General features: G+C 40.3%; 1 protein-coding gene across 1 annotated transcript in view; it reads right to left on the bottom strand.

Annotated features, from left to right (window-relative positions):
• Nucleotides 1–15,371, bottom strand: part of USH2A (usherin) — a 397,013-nt gene that overhangs the window by 292,134 nt on the left and 89,508 nt on the right. The window contains exons 16-19 of the mRNA XM_036453544.2: nt 11,584–12,078; nt 10,078–10,347; nt 8,227–8,396; nt 4,643–4,787 (exon numbers count right to left, since the gene is read on the bottom strand). Of these exons, the coding sequence (XP_036309437.1) occupies nt 4,643–4,787; nt 8,227–8,396; nt 10,078–10,347; nt 11,584–12,078 (1,080 nt within the window). The remainder of the gene's footprint in view (nt 1–4,642; nt 4,788–8,226; nt 8,397–10,077; nt 10,348–11,583; nt 12,079–15,371) is intronic.

The raw sequence follows: 15,371 nt of genomic DNA, 5'->3' as shown, positions 1-15,371 counted from the left end.
CATGATTTGTGTCTCTGTTATTAAACCCTGCTAATTCATCCCACTTACACATCTGTTATAAATCTCGAGGAGTGCGGCGTGATTCATGGCAATCTGGGAGCAAATTCTTCTCCTTGTAATTAACAGTAAATTGTTTTACTGCCATGCGATGAATTTTTCAGTTATATTGCAAATGAACTCCTAAATGTGCGGTTCTTGCCGAAGAACCGGCTTATATCATTAGGCAATTAAAAAGTATTGCTCTGAACCAAAAGCTTTTAATCAAGGGAGACTCAACTTGAGCATCGCCGAGGAGCGGTGGAATCCGATGCGCTGGGGGAACCTGTGAAGGCATTTCTGGCGTGGAAAGGGCAACACAGACAGACAGACAGACCAGAACCCTTTCTGATGCTGGGGAAGATGCGGATGCAGAGGGCTGCCTGAGCCACTGGGCCAGCATCCTGAGCATCTCCCAGCTCCAGATTCTTTCCATTGCTCTCCAGGCCTCTCACCGGAGCCCTGCCTTTATTCTTGGAATAAATAATTGGATAATTAGCCCCGCTGAATCATCAGAGGATTCCGGTGCTGTTTGAGTGTTCTTGTCAAAGGTGAAGCCAATTCATTTCGGCTCCCTCTGCAGCTCTTCGCTGGTGATGATTTCCACCACCCCCTGTCCCCTCACCCCCCCACCCTGGTTTCCCGGCAGCAGCCTCAGATTCATGAGTCCATACATCAAGTCGGTAGTTTAACAACAAATGGAATTAAATTCAAAGAAGGGAAACTAATTGAAGGACAGCAACAGAAGTGTTTGGTAATGTGCTTTTTAATATGGCACGCCGCATTTGCATGATAATTTTTTTCTCCTTTTTAGCGTGGAGCTGAAAGTGACTGGCTTAATGAGGGATTATTCAAGACAGGGACGAACCAAATGCATTCATAACTCAGAACAAAGATTGTATTATGAAACAAAAAGCAGCCGGCGACCTCACAGAAGTAACGGGATGATTGGTTTATGCATTATGAATAAAAAGATAGAAAAATATTTATATTGGTATTCACTAATGACTATATGTACAAGATTGTTGTAATTAAAATTATAAATTAACATATTAAGAGTGCTTGTTTAATCACTCTGGGCCCTACTGGCAGTGAAAAGACTTAGGTGCCTGCATGCAAAACAATATGTGTTTTCAAGCCAGCGGCCAAAAGCCTATACATTTTACTTTGGATTCGGAGAAAAAAGCTTAATGCACCACTAATTACTCGCTTAATGGGAGATGGGCTCATCTGAGCTCCGGGTGCAGAGGTCAATTCCTGACCGGCAAAGGAGAGAGCAGTGTCCCCCCAGGACTGGATTTCCCAAAGAAATGTCTCTTTAAAAAGGTTTAAAGAGAGACTACCGTATTTTTCGGACCATAAGACGCACTTTTTTTCCCCCAGAAGTGGAGGGAAAAAGTCCCTGCGTCTTATGGTCCAAATATAGCCTACACATATACTTTAAAAAAAAAGTTTTTTTACTTGCCCGGCTCTGTGTGGTCTCTGTGTGCTTGCCCGGCTCTAAAATGGTTCTAAATGCTGCTGTTTACTTTACAGGGTTGATTACATGTGTTTATGACTGTGATGTTGGGTTTTAATGCACATAAAATATTTTAGGACACTATTTGTTTCAGAATCTTTTTTTCTTCATTTCCCTTCTCTAAAAACTGGTGCGTCTTATGGTCCGGAGCGTCTTATGGTCCGAAAAATACGGTACTTCATTTGCAAAGGATAGAAATGCACACATTTCCTCCATTAAAAAGGTAATTTTCAGGGATAACAAGGACTCTAAGAGGGTTCAGTCCTTAAGCTCATTACCCTCAGGCCTTTGGAAGCAACTCCAAAGCAAGGGATCAAATGGCCAGAAGATTTGACAATGGGGACAGAAGCCCTCCCTCAAGTCCGATCCCAGGCTTTGTCCAGGCACGAAAACTAGAGGAGCAGTGACAGAATATTCTGGATGAAACACACCAATTCTAAGCCTATATTGCATTGAAAAACACACACACATACTTTTAAAGCACAAGAAAGCAAATTATAATTCTCAAGCCTTTTAATGAACAGTCAGATAAATCTTTACAAATATCTTTTTTAAAATTATTTTATTGATTTTTTACAGAGAGAAAGGGAGAGGGATAGAGTTAGAAACATCGATGAGAGAGAAGCATTAATCAGCTGCCTCCTGCACACCCCCGTACTGAGAATGTGCCTGCAACCAAGGTACAGGAATTGAACCTGGGACCTTCAGTTCACAGGCCAACGCTCTATCCTCTGAGCCAAACCGTTTAGGGCTACAAGTATCTTTTTATTTATCTGACTGAGATTTAAGGAAGACACATTTTCATGATTTAGCTGTACAGTACTTGTGATTTTTGGTACTGTTGTTTTAAAAATTTGTAAATGTGGTTGGCTTCTTTTGATCTCCAATAATGAGCTCATATGAACTGCATTTAGATTTACAAGTGAAATTACCCCCAAAACCATCAGAATCCATTGGAGTAATATATATATATATATATATATATATATATCCTCCAAATTGCCATTTTATTACTAGAAGAAACATAAAGGTGAAAGTCAACTTTTAGTCCTTTCCTCCATCAAACCTGTTGACTATTCTAAAGGCTTGGCTTTCCCCATTGTTGATGTCTATACCTTAATAACTATGCTATACCCAGATGTCTATAATCTTAAGAAAAGTTTTAGGAAAAACCACAGAACTCACTGCAGCCACGGTGGTTGGTGGCAGCATAGACATCATGGCTACCTTGAGTGGGAAGGATTTGGTTTCAAGGACATTTTCCTTGCTTTACTCTTTGCTGGTCCAGGGGCTGTCTACTCTCTAGGGACAGGCATGTCTCCCTTCAGTTCCTTTAGTTTGTTTGTGTCACCACGCAGGCAGACAGCCAGGATCTTATCTGGAAGACAGGGCTATACAAACAGCACCAGAGGTAGCGGCCTGGGAATGTAGCCTGAAGGAGGGGAGGCTGGGGTAGAGGTATTGTTATGGAAAAATTGTGACAAGTGATGTCATGAGGAAGAGAAATGAGACTGATGACAGCCCCCCAGGGAGTCGAAAAAGGATGTTAAATGGAAGCCACAGGGAGAGCACTAGGATCAATATAAGAAAACACCTTTTAGACAAGGTGTGATTTGCCTGAGAGGTAGGAGCTTACCTACCACTAAAGCTCTCAGACTGTTGGACAAACACCTGGGGGGAAATGTTATAAAGACTATATTAGCCCGGCTGGCGTGTCAGTGGTTGAGCGTTGACCTATGAACCTAGGAGGTCAAAGGTCAATTCCACGGAGCACCTAGCTGAAATGCATGTAAGATGTAATATGACTGGACTATAGATTAGATATATAAAAACACAGAGTCCTGTCACAGAGATAATAAAACAGAATTTCTTGGAATTTGGGAGTCATTCTCATGGATGGAAAATTGGGAGAAACACAACTTCCTTGTATGAGATCATTTGAGTCCAACGAGTTTTTCCAGAATGCAAACAAAATAAGACAACAGACTCGAGAATTGGACCTGAAGACGGGAAGAGGGTCCAGGGAGTATTTCGTAGCAGAGTATTTGTGCACCATCTGTCATTCATGTCGGAGACTTTTCCACTCACAGCAGGACATTTTCTTAAGGAGCCCCAGGAAACCAAGGCTTGTTGAGCTGCTGATGGAAAACTGATTTGAAAATAGACTAAATGGCTTGTGATTGTGTTATCCAGGTAATAACACAGGTAACCATGTTTGTATTGAGTCTGGTTTATTCTAAGTGAAGCAAGCGAATTTATATACAAACCACTTCCTCCCATGATCATAGTGGACAAGTCTTTAAATCTTATAATCTTAGCACATTCTTATGAATACAAAATAAACTAATAAGTACGCCACTGTCTAGCCAATAAAGGCAAAATATACCAGCAGGGCAGCCTGGTAATTCCCGGATGTCTTGCCTTTGGTCCCCTAACACAGGAGTAGAACCAAACCCACAAAAAAGGTCAAGACAGAGGGACGAGATATTCTGAGTCCTCATAAGCCTCCTGCCAGGCTGGTGTTGCTCAGTGGTTGAGCATCAATCTATGAAGGAGGAGGTCACGGTTCCATTCCCAGTCAGGGCACATGCCCAGGTTGTGGGTTCGATCCCTAGTGAGGGGTGTGCAGAAAGAAGGCAGCTGGTCAATGGCGCTCTCACTCTCTCTCTCTCTCTCTCTCTCTTTCAAATTGATTTTTAAAAAGAAGAAGAAGAAGAAGGAGGAGGAGGAGGAGGAGGAGGAGGAGGAGGAGGAGGAGGAGGAGAAGAAGCAACCCCCTGCATACTTCTAACAATTGACAGGGCATCGCCAGGACCTGGGATCGTGACTAAGCCTGGGTTTCTCTACATTTCATTCTATTTCTTATTATGGTAACAGTTGCAACTCAGGCCTCCTAGGCACCTTTTAAACTTGTTCATTTTCCTGTTTAAAAAGGCAAAGGCAAAGGTAATAGCAAGCAGGACGAGTGAGGGAGCAGGAGAAAGCAAAAGACAAAGATGAAGTCCAAACAGGAGAAGGTGCTAAGCTTTGTCGGTGTTGGTTTATAAATCCACAGTCTATTTTCCACGGCCATGAAAACTGGCTTACCTGCTGGCAAAGTCTGCCCTGCTCCCGAAGCACTGGCTACACAACCAGCTGAGTTGCAGAGGGACACAGTGAAGCTGTAGGTGCTGTAAGGTTTTAGTCCGCTTACAATGTAGGACAGCTGCTGGGGGTCAGTCCTGGCCAACACCTTCGAGGCAAATAAATAAATAAATAAAGTCAGATACTAGATAATCGGCATGAAAAATATCACCTTGGCCATCCAAGTTGCATGGATTCAAACAGAAGGAGGTACTGCCAATCACTCATAGGAGAAGAAAAATATGTTGGAAGAGTCTCAACAAGCAAGGGTTTAATTGATAACCATCCAATCACACCGTTTTATGGGGTAATAATGCAGTTCCTGAGTGGATGAATGAGGAACCCACGTTATTGCCCCATAAAGCAGTGTGGTGGTATGGTTATTGTCTCTGATGGTGAAGATAAAGGATGGTGGTGCTGTCATTGTTATCATGAAAAAATCCAATTAAAACCACAGGGCTTGGCCAAAGCTACCCCAGAGCAGCAATGCCCACATGCTATTTGATAGAGATGGCACAGAAAGATGTCACTTTGCTAAATCAATCCCATCATTTTCTGTAAAACAAACAAAACAAAAAACAAAACAAAAAATAAACACATTACTGAGCAGCCACATGAGGTCAATTCTCAATTATCTTTCTTATGCAAATAAGCACATATGCATTAGATCAAACAGTTATATTTTTTGAAATGGTGTCCTTATCACACAGTCTCGGATGAAATAGCAGATTTGAGCAAAGGAGACTGGGAGAAAACTCCCTAGTCCATAAACAAGTAATTAAATAACCAGCACTGAGAGTTGGGCCTGTCATTATAACTAGAAATGATCAAAGCATCCATGTAAATTTGCTTGGTCTGTAGACACAAAGAACCACTGGAAATTATACCCAGAAAAAAAAAGTCATTGAAATGGAGAGTTATGACAATAAGCATGAGTAAGTACAAAAAACAGTTTCTTCCAAGGATTGGTGATATAAAAAGAGATCACAGTCTTTCATAAATATAAATATATTCCATAAATATGAAAACTGTATAGGTTAGTCATGTATGCAGGACTTTTCTAGATATTTTCCTTTTAGGAGTACAAAAAAAATTTCATTTGAAATATTTGACTGAGTCTTGACTTCAAAATTTTACAACCTAGGTGAGTAGTTCTAGAAAACAGTGTGATTAGAATTTATTTATTTACTTTAAAAAATCTATTTTTATTATATTTTTATAGACAGGAAGGGAGGGAGATAGAGGGTTAGAAAAATTGATGAGAGAGAAACACCGCACTGGGGATTCTGCCTATTACCAAGGTACATACTCTTGACTGGAATCGAACCCATGACCCTTCAGTTCATAGGTCAACGCTCTATCCATTGAGCTAGACCAGTCAGGGGTAGAATTTAAATTACATCATCTGCATACAGTTTCAGAAATAAAGGTGATTTCAAAGTATCCAAAAATCGAGGAATAATTTAAAACCGTGGAATCACTTCACTGCAATTACTTTTAGAAATCAGGAAAACAATAGACACTGTGAATTACTAATTCTTTATCTCTCTTACTATAAATGGTTATTAAAGATATCATTGAGGATATAAATTTTATTGTTTTTGCCCCGTGACTTAAAATTTTCTAAATAAAATACTATTTTAAAAATGGGTAATACTTCATATTGCTATAAAAATTCATCCCACTTAGAACCACCTGATGTGATTAATGTAGATTTCTGGAAAGCAAAGTTGTTTTTAGGATAACATGTGTTAAGGTGTGTGTGTCTTCTGTATTATCTTATGTTCTGGGAGAGCACACCTCGTGTCTGGGAATGCTGTTTTGATCACGGTGCTGATCCCGGGAAGACCGCCAGCTCTTCTAGATATTCCATAATATATTCCATAAATATGAAAACTGTATAGGTTAGTCATGTATGCAGGACCCAGGGTGTGTTGCAGGCAGACCAGCCACTTGGGACAAGAAGCCTAACAGATGCTATGCACCGGAGGTGATTGGAGTGGGAGAAGATGCTATGAGACCCTTCCTATAGCAAGCCCACAATAAGAATCACCAGGTGGGCACCTAAGGTGTGGAGCAAGGACGTATCACAGGATGGAAACCACGTACCATTTGCTAGAGCTGCTAGCATGCTACTGGACCTCAGAAAAAGAAAACTGAAAAGGAACGTTAGCTGACCATGCAGCCAGAGCTACTTCTCACAAGCTTTGTGGGACATGCCAAGTCTTAACATCAGGTGCACCTAACAGAAATTCATCATCAGATGGAAGTGGGTATCGAGAAATGGACATAAGGCACAGCATGCTGGGCAAGCAGGTATTCCAGCCCCCGTGTCATCCATCATCCTGGTGACTCAATCTCAGCTCATACGTAAGACTCCTTGGAGGTCTCCTAACAGCTGAGAGAGCAGAAAAATGTGATTTGGCTCATAAATGTCTTAGTATGTGGGTGAAGGCTGCTCTATAGCCACACATAGGGATGGTCCTAAAAACCAGCGGCAAGAAGGATCTCCATGACCAGATCCTCAGGCAGTGTATCTGGTCATCCACTCTGTGTGCAAAGAAAAGGGACCAAGGTAGCTACACCAGGGACGTATGATGGTGGCTGGGTTGTATGGGTCATGACATCAATGCAAAAAGACTGGAAGATGAGGTACCAGGAAGTCTGGGGGAGAGGAATGTAGGTAAACTAATGGAAGAGGCATCACATGGGAAGATTAATTTTGTCACATTAATCCCTTCAAAGAGCATCTCTGTCTGTAGGCAGAGGTGCTAAATGGCCAAGTATGTAATGACTTGTCCAGCTGACACTAGCCAGTCTTGGCTACCTTCCTGTTGATCAAATGGATTGTACCTTGGCACAACCATATAATGTGGGTTAATATGAGCCTCTCATCACCAAAGTTTGTTTATATGCATATATCTACCAAATGAATTAGTCCAGGTACATATAATAGTAAAGACCCAGTAACTGTTAGCAATGATTATTATTCTCATTACCACTAGCTGGAGAATGAAATTCTACAATGCAGTAGGTCAATATCTATCCCAAACTTTAAATATCATAACCTTTACTATAAGCTGTGAGAAATTCCACTCCTCGAGTTTTCCCCCAAAGGAAATAGAAATATGCAAAATGCATATTAAATGCTCTTATTAATGTTATTTATATTTCCAAAATAATTTATACAATATTAATGTCAACTGATTTTGCACTGGTTAAAAGAGTATTGTATGCCCAAATTATATGATAGGTACATTGCTACCATAAGAAGTCAGCTTCTTACAAAACTTTTAAGGATATATATTAAGTGAGAAAAGTAGATGTCATTAAACAGAATTATCTGAACTTAGTTTTAAAATATGCTTATATTAGAAAAAATAAGGTACATAAATAGAAGAGCTTTGTACATATCACATTGCATTAGGGAATAAATGCCCCATTTAAGCAACATCTAAAGAAGCATTCTGTCACTGAATTCTGCAAACTCAGAAAATGTCAAACTGAAGATATAATTGTGAAATGACACTATGTGAAAATAACAATACCTGTGAAAACACCACCGGAGCAGGTTGTAGAGGTGACTGTTCAGAAATCATATTGATCTCATACCCCACAACGTCTCCTCGGGTGACGTTATTGGCTGGCTTCTCCCAGGACACGTTGAGAGAGTGCGGTGAGAGTGGGGAGACCGAGGGAGGGGCCATGGATAGTGGCTCTGTCAAGAGCAACAATGACAACAGTGAAACCATGAACGCTGTACTCACAGGCTTAACAAACCAAGTCCCCACATTCATTCAAACACCTTGTATTTTTACATAGTATTCTGTTTTTTAAAAATCAAAGAGTATACTGCTACATATAAAAAAACATTCATTTTTACATGTTATCTACAAGGATGTCCTCCGATTTCATATTACCAGCAAAGACGTTTTCTCTTTACACAATAAAAATAATCTAGGAGTTTGATTGTGCTCATAAAGATAACTAGTAGATAATTAGGTGGGAAACCATAGGTCTTATAAAATATTTGAAGAGAAAAAAAAAAAGAAGTACCGTTTCAATAAATCTTGATTGAAATGTGCAAGGTAGATACACACGCATTCTCCCCTTGCCATCCTTGAGATCTTAATACAGGTTTTAAATGTGCTAACCAAAGGGGTATTATCAAAGGACCTCATCACACTTTCATCAGCCAGTGACCCATAAGATTACGAGGGTCCGGTGTTGCGGCTTCACCCATTACTTTTCATTTCTGACCTTGACTTTCCCCTTCCTGAGCGCCATGGCTCATCACCTGTGCTATCTTGGCACTGCTATTTGTCCAAGATGGCTGGCACAATGCACATTTTATTCATGAAATGACTCCCTTGGCCATCAACCTACAGCTACCCTCAGCCTCCGCAGCCCTAACAGGTCCACGTTAAATCAGGACTCCGGTTGCTTTGGCTAGCCATGAATTAATTCAAAGCAGAGCAGAAGTGTATTTTTTATTTTGTTGAAGACTCATAACAGGTGAAGTGTTTTTCATATAAAGAGTAAGGTGGAGAATTAAAAATATCTCCTTTGCCTTAGGAAAGATGTCTTTTAAAACATTGGAAAACACACACACACACACACACACACACACACACACACAAAACTCATCCTCCTTCTTTTCCATATTGCCAACTACTTACTCAAGCACACTTGTGAGTTATGGATTTTGAAATCCAGGATTCTGTCATTTGGTACGATGCAGTAGCTCAACTATTTGTTTTGGAAAGAGAAACAGAACGAAAGCAGAGTTGTGAGGTTTGTAACGGGGATCTCCTTCATTGAACGTGAACTGTGCTGAGTCTGGAGCAAGATGAGAACCTAAGGCCAGCCCGCTTCAGGACTGGAAACCAGCTGCTGCTTTGCAAACGTTCCTAACAGGCTACGTTAGTTAAGTCATTCCCCTCCCCTCTTGATAATAACTAAAGCATTTTCATCCTAAAACTTTTCAAGTTCCTTATGCCCTTGAGTTATCCATGTAACCAAGTATTATATTTCCCCTTGGCTTATGTTAAGTTTATAATTTTTATTCTGGAGCTGTTGTCTTTAATTGGAGGCAATATTTTCATTCAGGAGGTTTTTGTTGTTGTTGTTATTGTTTAATATATTTTATTGATTTTTTTTTTACAGAGAGGAAGAGAGAGGGATAGAGAGTTAGAAACATCGATGAGAGAGAATCATCAATCAGCTGCCCCTTGCACCCCCCCCAACCGGGGATGTGCTCGCAACCAAGGTGCATGCCCTTGACCGGAATTGAACCTGGGACCTTTCAGTCCGCAGTCCGATGCTCCATCCACTGAGCCAAACCAGTTTTGGCATTCATTCAGGAGTTTTAAAAGTAGAATTCAGAGCTTGACCCTCACCTGATTCTCCTGTCTGTCCTGAGGCCCAGGGGGAGGACATGCTGCCGGCCATATTCTCAGCCCAGACCCTAAACTCATATGTGGTGTAAGGCTCCAAGCCCTGGATGGTTGTGGCTGCCAGAGGGGGTTCCGAGGCATTTTCATTGGCTGACTCTGCCAACGGGCGAGGTCTGAGCCAGCTGCTGCTCTCAAACACTCGACTTTCTGGTGACTCGGGTTCTCCGTCAGATCCCAATCTTCTCATGTCGAGCTCATACTTTACAATGATTCCTAGAAAAGAAAAACAGGAAGCCAAGATGACTCATGGGACAAAAGGACTATTTGGGCGGTAGGGTGGAGTTAAATCAGTTAAAATCAGTGTTGGCTTTTCATGATTTTCCTGACTCCATTATCTTACTACTTCCTCTGTAATATAAAATGTAGGTACTTATAAAAAACAACAAAGAGATGGACAGATGAAAGTATGAAATCCTACTGAAAAGCATATTCATGGGGAAAACAAAATTGGGACACATACAAACACAAAATAACTGTAATTTATGATGGGTAAATTCATGATTTTTTTCAGGATGGTTATAATTTCTACTAAGTATAGCTTTTACTTTATGGGAATTTTATTAGCATACTTCCAATTCATGTATTTCAAATTTGGAGATTTTAATTTGGCTGTTTAACAAAACTCCTGTTAGCTGAAACCGGTTTGGCTCAATGGGGACTGAAGGGACCCGGGTTCGATTCCGGTCAAGGGCATGTACCTTGGTTGCGGGCATATCCCCAGTGGGGGGTGTGCAAGAGGCAGCTGATCGATGATTCTCTCTCATCGATGTTTCTAGCTCTCTATCTCTCTCCCTTCCTCTCTGCACAAAAACAATAAAATATATTTAAAAAAAACAACTCCTGTTTGCATAAATATTATAATATTATACTTGATTTCTACCTAGTTTTATCAAGTAATTTTAAGAGAAAAAAGGTTTTGCCATAACGTACAAATTACGAAAAATCTATGAAAGTATGTCTGGCCTATATAACAGGGTTCAATTGTACGAACACAAAAATTAACTTAATGGAGTCAACTAGCCTATATACATATTTTTTTGTATTACTGTATATCATTTTTTTAGGCCTAACAGAGAAAATTTACTACTTATGGGTGCCCTAACTTTGTGACACAGTCAAATATAATGCATTTTGTAAGTGAATTTTAAATGAGAAACATAATTTGTGTTGTGGCAGATGTCATTAAGAGCAAAGATAATATCAGCCTTTTAAGGGGCAATTTAAATGAATGGAATTTGTTATTAGATTAAAGAAATACACTCGTTCTACTAACCAGGACAAATAGCATCTTACATCGTTAGAGAGTGTTTCTCAATTAATTATATCCTGCAGATATATATATATATATAAATGCATGGGGTTGCCAGACTCTCTTGCACAATTCCAAATCCCTTAGATTCTCTTTCAGTTCTGGCCCAAGAAGGTGAAATCTGGGCTTGGAGTTCCTACCATTCGGTTCCATCGCCGGCGCCCATTCTACACGCAGTTCCGTGGAACTGACGGCCAGCACGGCAGGTGGGCCCAGGCCTCCGGGAGGAGCCTGGGCTGTGGTCACGGTCACTGGGGAGCTGTGTAAACAGCCCCCGCCGGTACAGGCCTGCACGGAGAAGCGGTACTTGGTGAAGGGATGCAGATTCCCTATGGTGGCCGAGGTTCCGAGACCTTCGTGGGGAGCGCAGGGCTGGGTGTCATTGAAGGGAAGGCAGGACAGGAGGTACTTCTCTATGGGGCCAGCACAATGGGAGGCTGCCGTCCAGGTAAGCGTCACCGAGTCTGAGCCAACGGGGGTGACATAACTTAAGTTCAAGATCCCCTCTGGGACCCCGGGCCTTGTCCTGTAAGTAACAGCTGCACTCCTTGTCGAACCCTGCACATTGGAGGTCTCCACGGAATAGGAATAGGAGGTATATGGCGATAGGGCGGTGTCTAAGAAGTCCTGGATGTCTGAAATGAAAAGAAAGCACATAGTTGCATTCCACAAAATTGGTGAGGAAAGCATTTCTACTGGTTCTCCTATAATGTAATCCCATGAACTAAACCAATCCACTCTTCATGAAGAACAGGTAGGCACCAGAGGTTTTGTGGTTGTTGTTTGGCTAATCCTCACTCAGGGACATTTCCCTACTGACTTTTAGAGAGAGTGGACAGGAGGGGGAGAGACAGAGAGAAACATCCATGTGAGAGAGACACACAGACCCTGACCATGCTGGCACCCTGACCTTGGATCTCTAGCCTCCAGAGCTTGAAGTAATACATTTCTGTTGTTTATAAGCCACCCAGACTGTGGCATTTCTCTTTCAGAGTCGCCTGAAGGGACTGAGGCAGTGAACATCTGAGTGAAGGGTAAAGCTGCTGTTCTTCATATGTGTCATTGCAAATTCCCCATGAAAATATGCAGAGTACTGCACTAGCGTCCAATCAGGACACAGAAGCCATGGAGTAATTTTGCTTTACTTCTCCATCTCCCCTCTCAATCATGAGTACTAACTTTTTCATCTTTGTGTTTCTAGAGTCTCAGCCAATTCCTGATCTGGCGTGAGCACTGAATAAATGTTTACTGAATGAGTATATGAATGAACGGATAATTTTCCATATACTAGTAGACTGATTTATTTTTCTAGGCAATAATAAACAACTGTTCTTTATTATCTCTTTTGTGTTTGTATCCCCTTCCTATGTTTACTGTTTGTTTGTTTTTTTCCTCAGAGGAACCATCTTATAACTTGTTGCATTGATCCTCTGATGCAGTATGGAATAATAAATTATGTGATATTAAAGGTGGACATTTTGTCTTTCCGCAGCCACAGAAGGTTTATTCTCCAATCTGGCTTTTATTGTAATAAAGATGATTTTTATTTTCAATTTTCATCTCCCTGATTCTTAAGCCTAATTCTCCTTCAGTTTCAAACTGAAGATGGAAAAACTAATGTGATGAACTAGCTACCCTAAAAATGCCAATACTATTATATTAAAAGAGTGTAATATCCTGCAATAGCTCTTCTTGTCACACCTATGACACAGAAATACCCATGTGAACCTAGACTGAGGCTGCAGGGGAGGTGATATTAAGTGCTAATTATGTATAATTCCCAATATGCTAACTTGACTTCGACACCTCTCTCTTCTACTTATGAAAGCTCACAGGTATGCACATGAGTGAATTTTTATTTAGGGAAACCACTGATTATGCCTCCACTTATTTTTTAAAAGTTAATTCAGAAACTTTAAAACTATCCCACTATTATTAGCATGCTATTACTAATAACCGATGATGTGCAGACTCTAAAAGTAGTAAAATACTAGCTGTCATGACCTTAGATTGAAAACTAGTGACCCCACAGTGCACCAGGCTGGCTAGGAAAAGTTTTATTCCAACAAGGAATTCTACATTGGTCTCAACCAAATGATCAAACTTGCTTGGAAGAGATTACTAATTTTCTTTGAAAAGTTCAATGACTCTGGCAACTGTAATTCCAAATGCCTTCATTTAACCCAAAGATTTGTATTCATCCGAGTGAATATTAAGTACTGTTTTCGTTTCATATTACACATGCTAGCCACACAGTGGGAACAGAATAATAAACATGAGGATGAGGATATTGTTCGAATGATACAAAGTTCTGACAGCCCAAACCAATTGTTCTTACTGTTCAAATGCCATCATGCAGATAATTGTCCCGTCATTAATTATAGTGGCTGTCAAGAAATGCCAGAAGTGGCATTTTTTAATGAAAAAATAAGGTTTTAGGAAAGAATATCTTGTATAATAGGATTATATAAATGTCTGATTAGTGAATGAGCACACATTTATTATGTGAGAAACTGTTATTTGGATTCCACTGTAATAGTGCAATCATGTAAAAGAGCCCGAGAGTTTTACTCAAATGCAGTGTTCTATGAAACACATCACAATATGCTAGGATGAGAACTATGCCTCTGGACAGAATGCTGTAAGCGGAGTTTAATATCATTACTGAATTTAGCGGGAGGGGAAACTGGGTGAACCTAATTCACCACTGCAGCAATAGCTCAAGCAGCGGTGCTGTCATCTTCAGAACCACTTTCAATATTTCTGCGTCTCCCTCCGCCCCTATCATAAAAGTTTAAGTTTCAGGACACCTGGGTCATGCTGATATTTGGAAGAAAACAAACATTCTAGTAGCAGGGTATCAGGATGCGTTGCCAGTGTGGCAGATGTAGACAGATGTTCACTTCCCTCTGCAATCTGCATCGTGAAGCTCAGCGCTCCCATTAACTTCCAAGAAGGCTTGGAGTGCTGAACAGACAAGAGTTATCAGAGAGTCCGGACATTATAATGTAGGTGCAAGTCACTCAGAGTTAGGTGTAACGTGAAACCTGTGATAATACATAGGGAATAAAACCATACGCTATGCAAAATTTTTAAAGCCAATCAACATGTGAAAAGAAGGCAACCTCCTAATCACTTTGAGGAAGATTATGGAACTATAGTATTTCTTCTCTGCTCTGTAGACTTCTCTAGCTGTACACTTAACCTAGACTTTGGAAAATTGGCATTAAACTAAGAGAAGGACATGAGTTGGCATCCTGTTGCCATGTTTCTTTTTAAAAAACGTGTTATTGATTTTAGAGAGAAAGTGAGGGAGGGAGAGAGAAACATTGATGTGAGAGAGAAACATACAACCTGGGTGTGAGCCCTGACCAGGAATTGAACTAGCAACTTTCCGGTACACGAGACAATGCCTGACCATTGAACACACCAGCCAGGGCTCCCCTGCTTCTAGTTAAACAGAGAAGACAGAACTGGAAGAAAGGAACATTTTATGTTTCTTCATTGTGTCTTCAAGGAAACTGTATCTCAAACATATGAGTGACTATTTTCTAAAGACCACGTGCTTTGACAGACAGCCTGATTTCTACAAGTTCCTTTAAAGTCTTCATACAAAGTTACAGATGCAAAGACAGTGTTTACAGTTTTGTTCACATCATTTCTCTTTCAATTTAAGATCATGTTGTGTTCCATCTACTTTTAACCTGAGGATTTTAAAAATTGAATTCATATTATAGAAATATTTGATAAATTTTCTCTAATCTTTACAACCAGAGAAAACTAAACACCAGTTTGTGGTAAGTCTTACAGTCATTATATATATTTTTTTAATTAAAGCAAATCTCAGATTATTTTTAAGACCACTTAGTTACCTTAAACAATACATCTTGAACATTTTCCATTCATTAATATGTAAACTAAGATTTTT

This window comes from Pipistrellus kuhlii, unplaced genomic scaffold (genome assembly GCF_014108245.1).
Source record: "Pipistrellus kuhlii isolate mPipKuh1 unplaced genomic scaffold, mPipKuh1.p scaffold_m20_p_25, whole genome shotgun sequence".
NCBI classification, from domain to species: Eukaryota; Metazoa; Chordata; class Mammalia; order Chiroptera; family Vespertilionidae; genus Pipistrellus; species Pipistrellus kuhlii.
The sequence above is the reverse complement of the archived record's forward strand: the minus strand, read 5'-3'. Positions and strand labels throughout refer to the sequence as shown.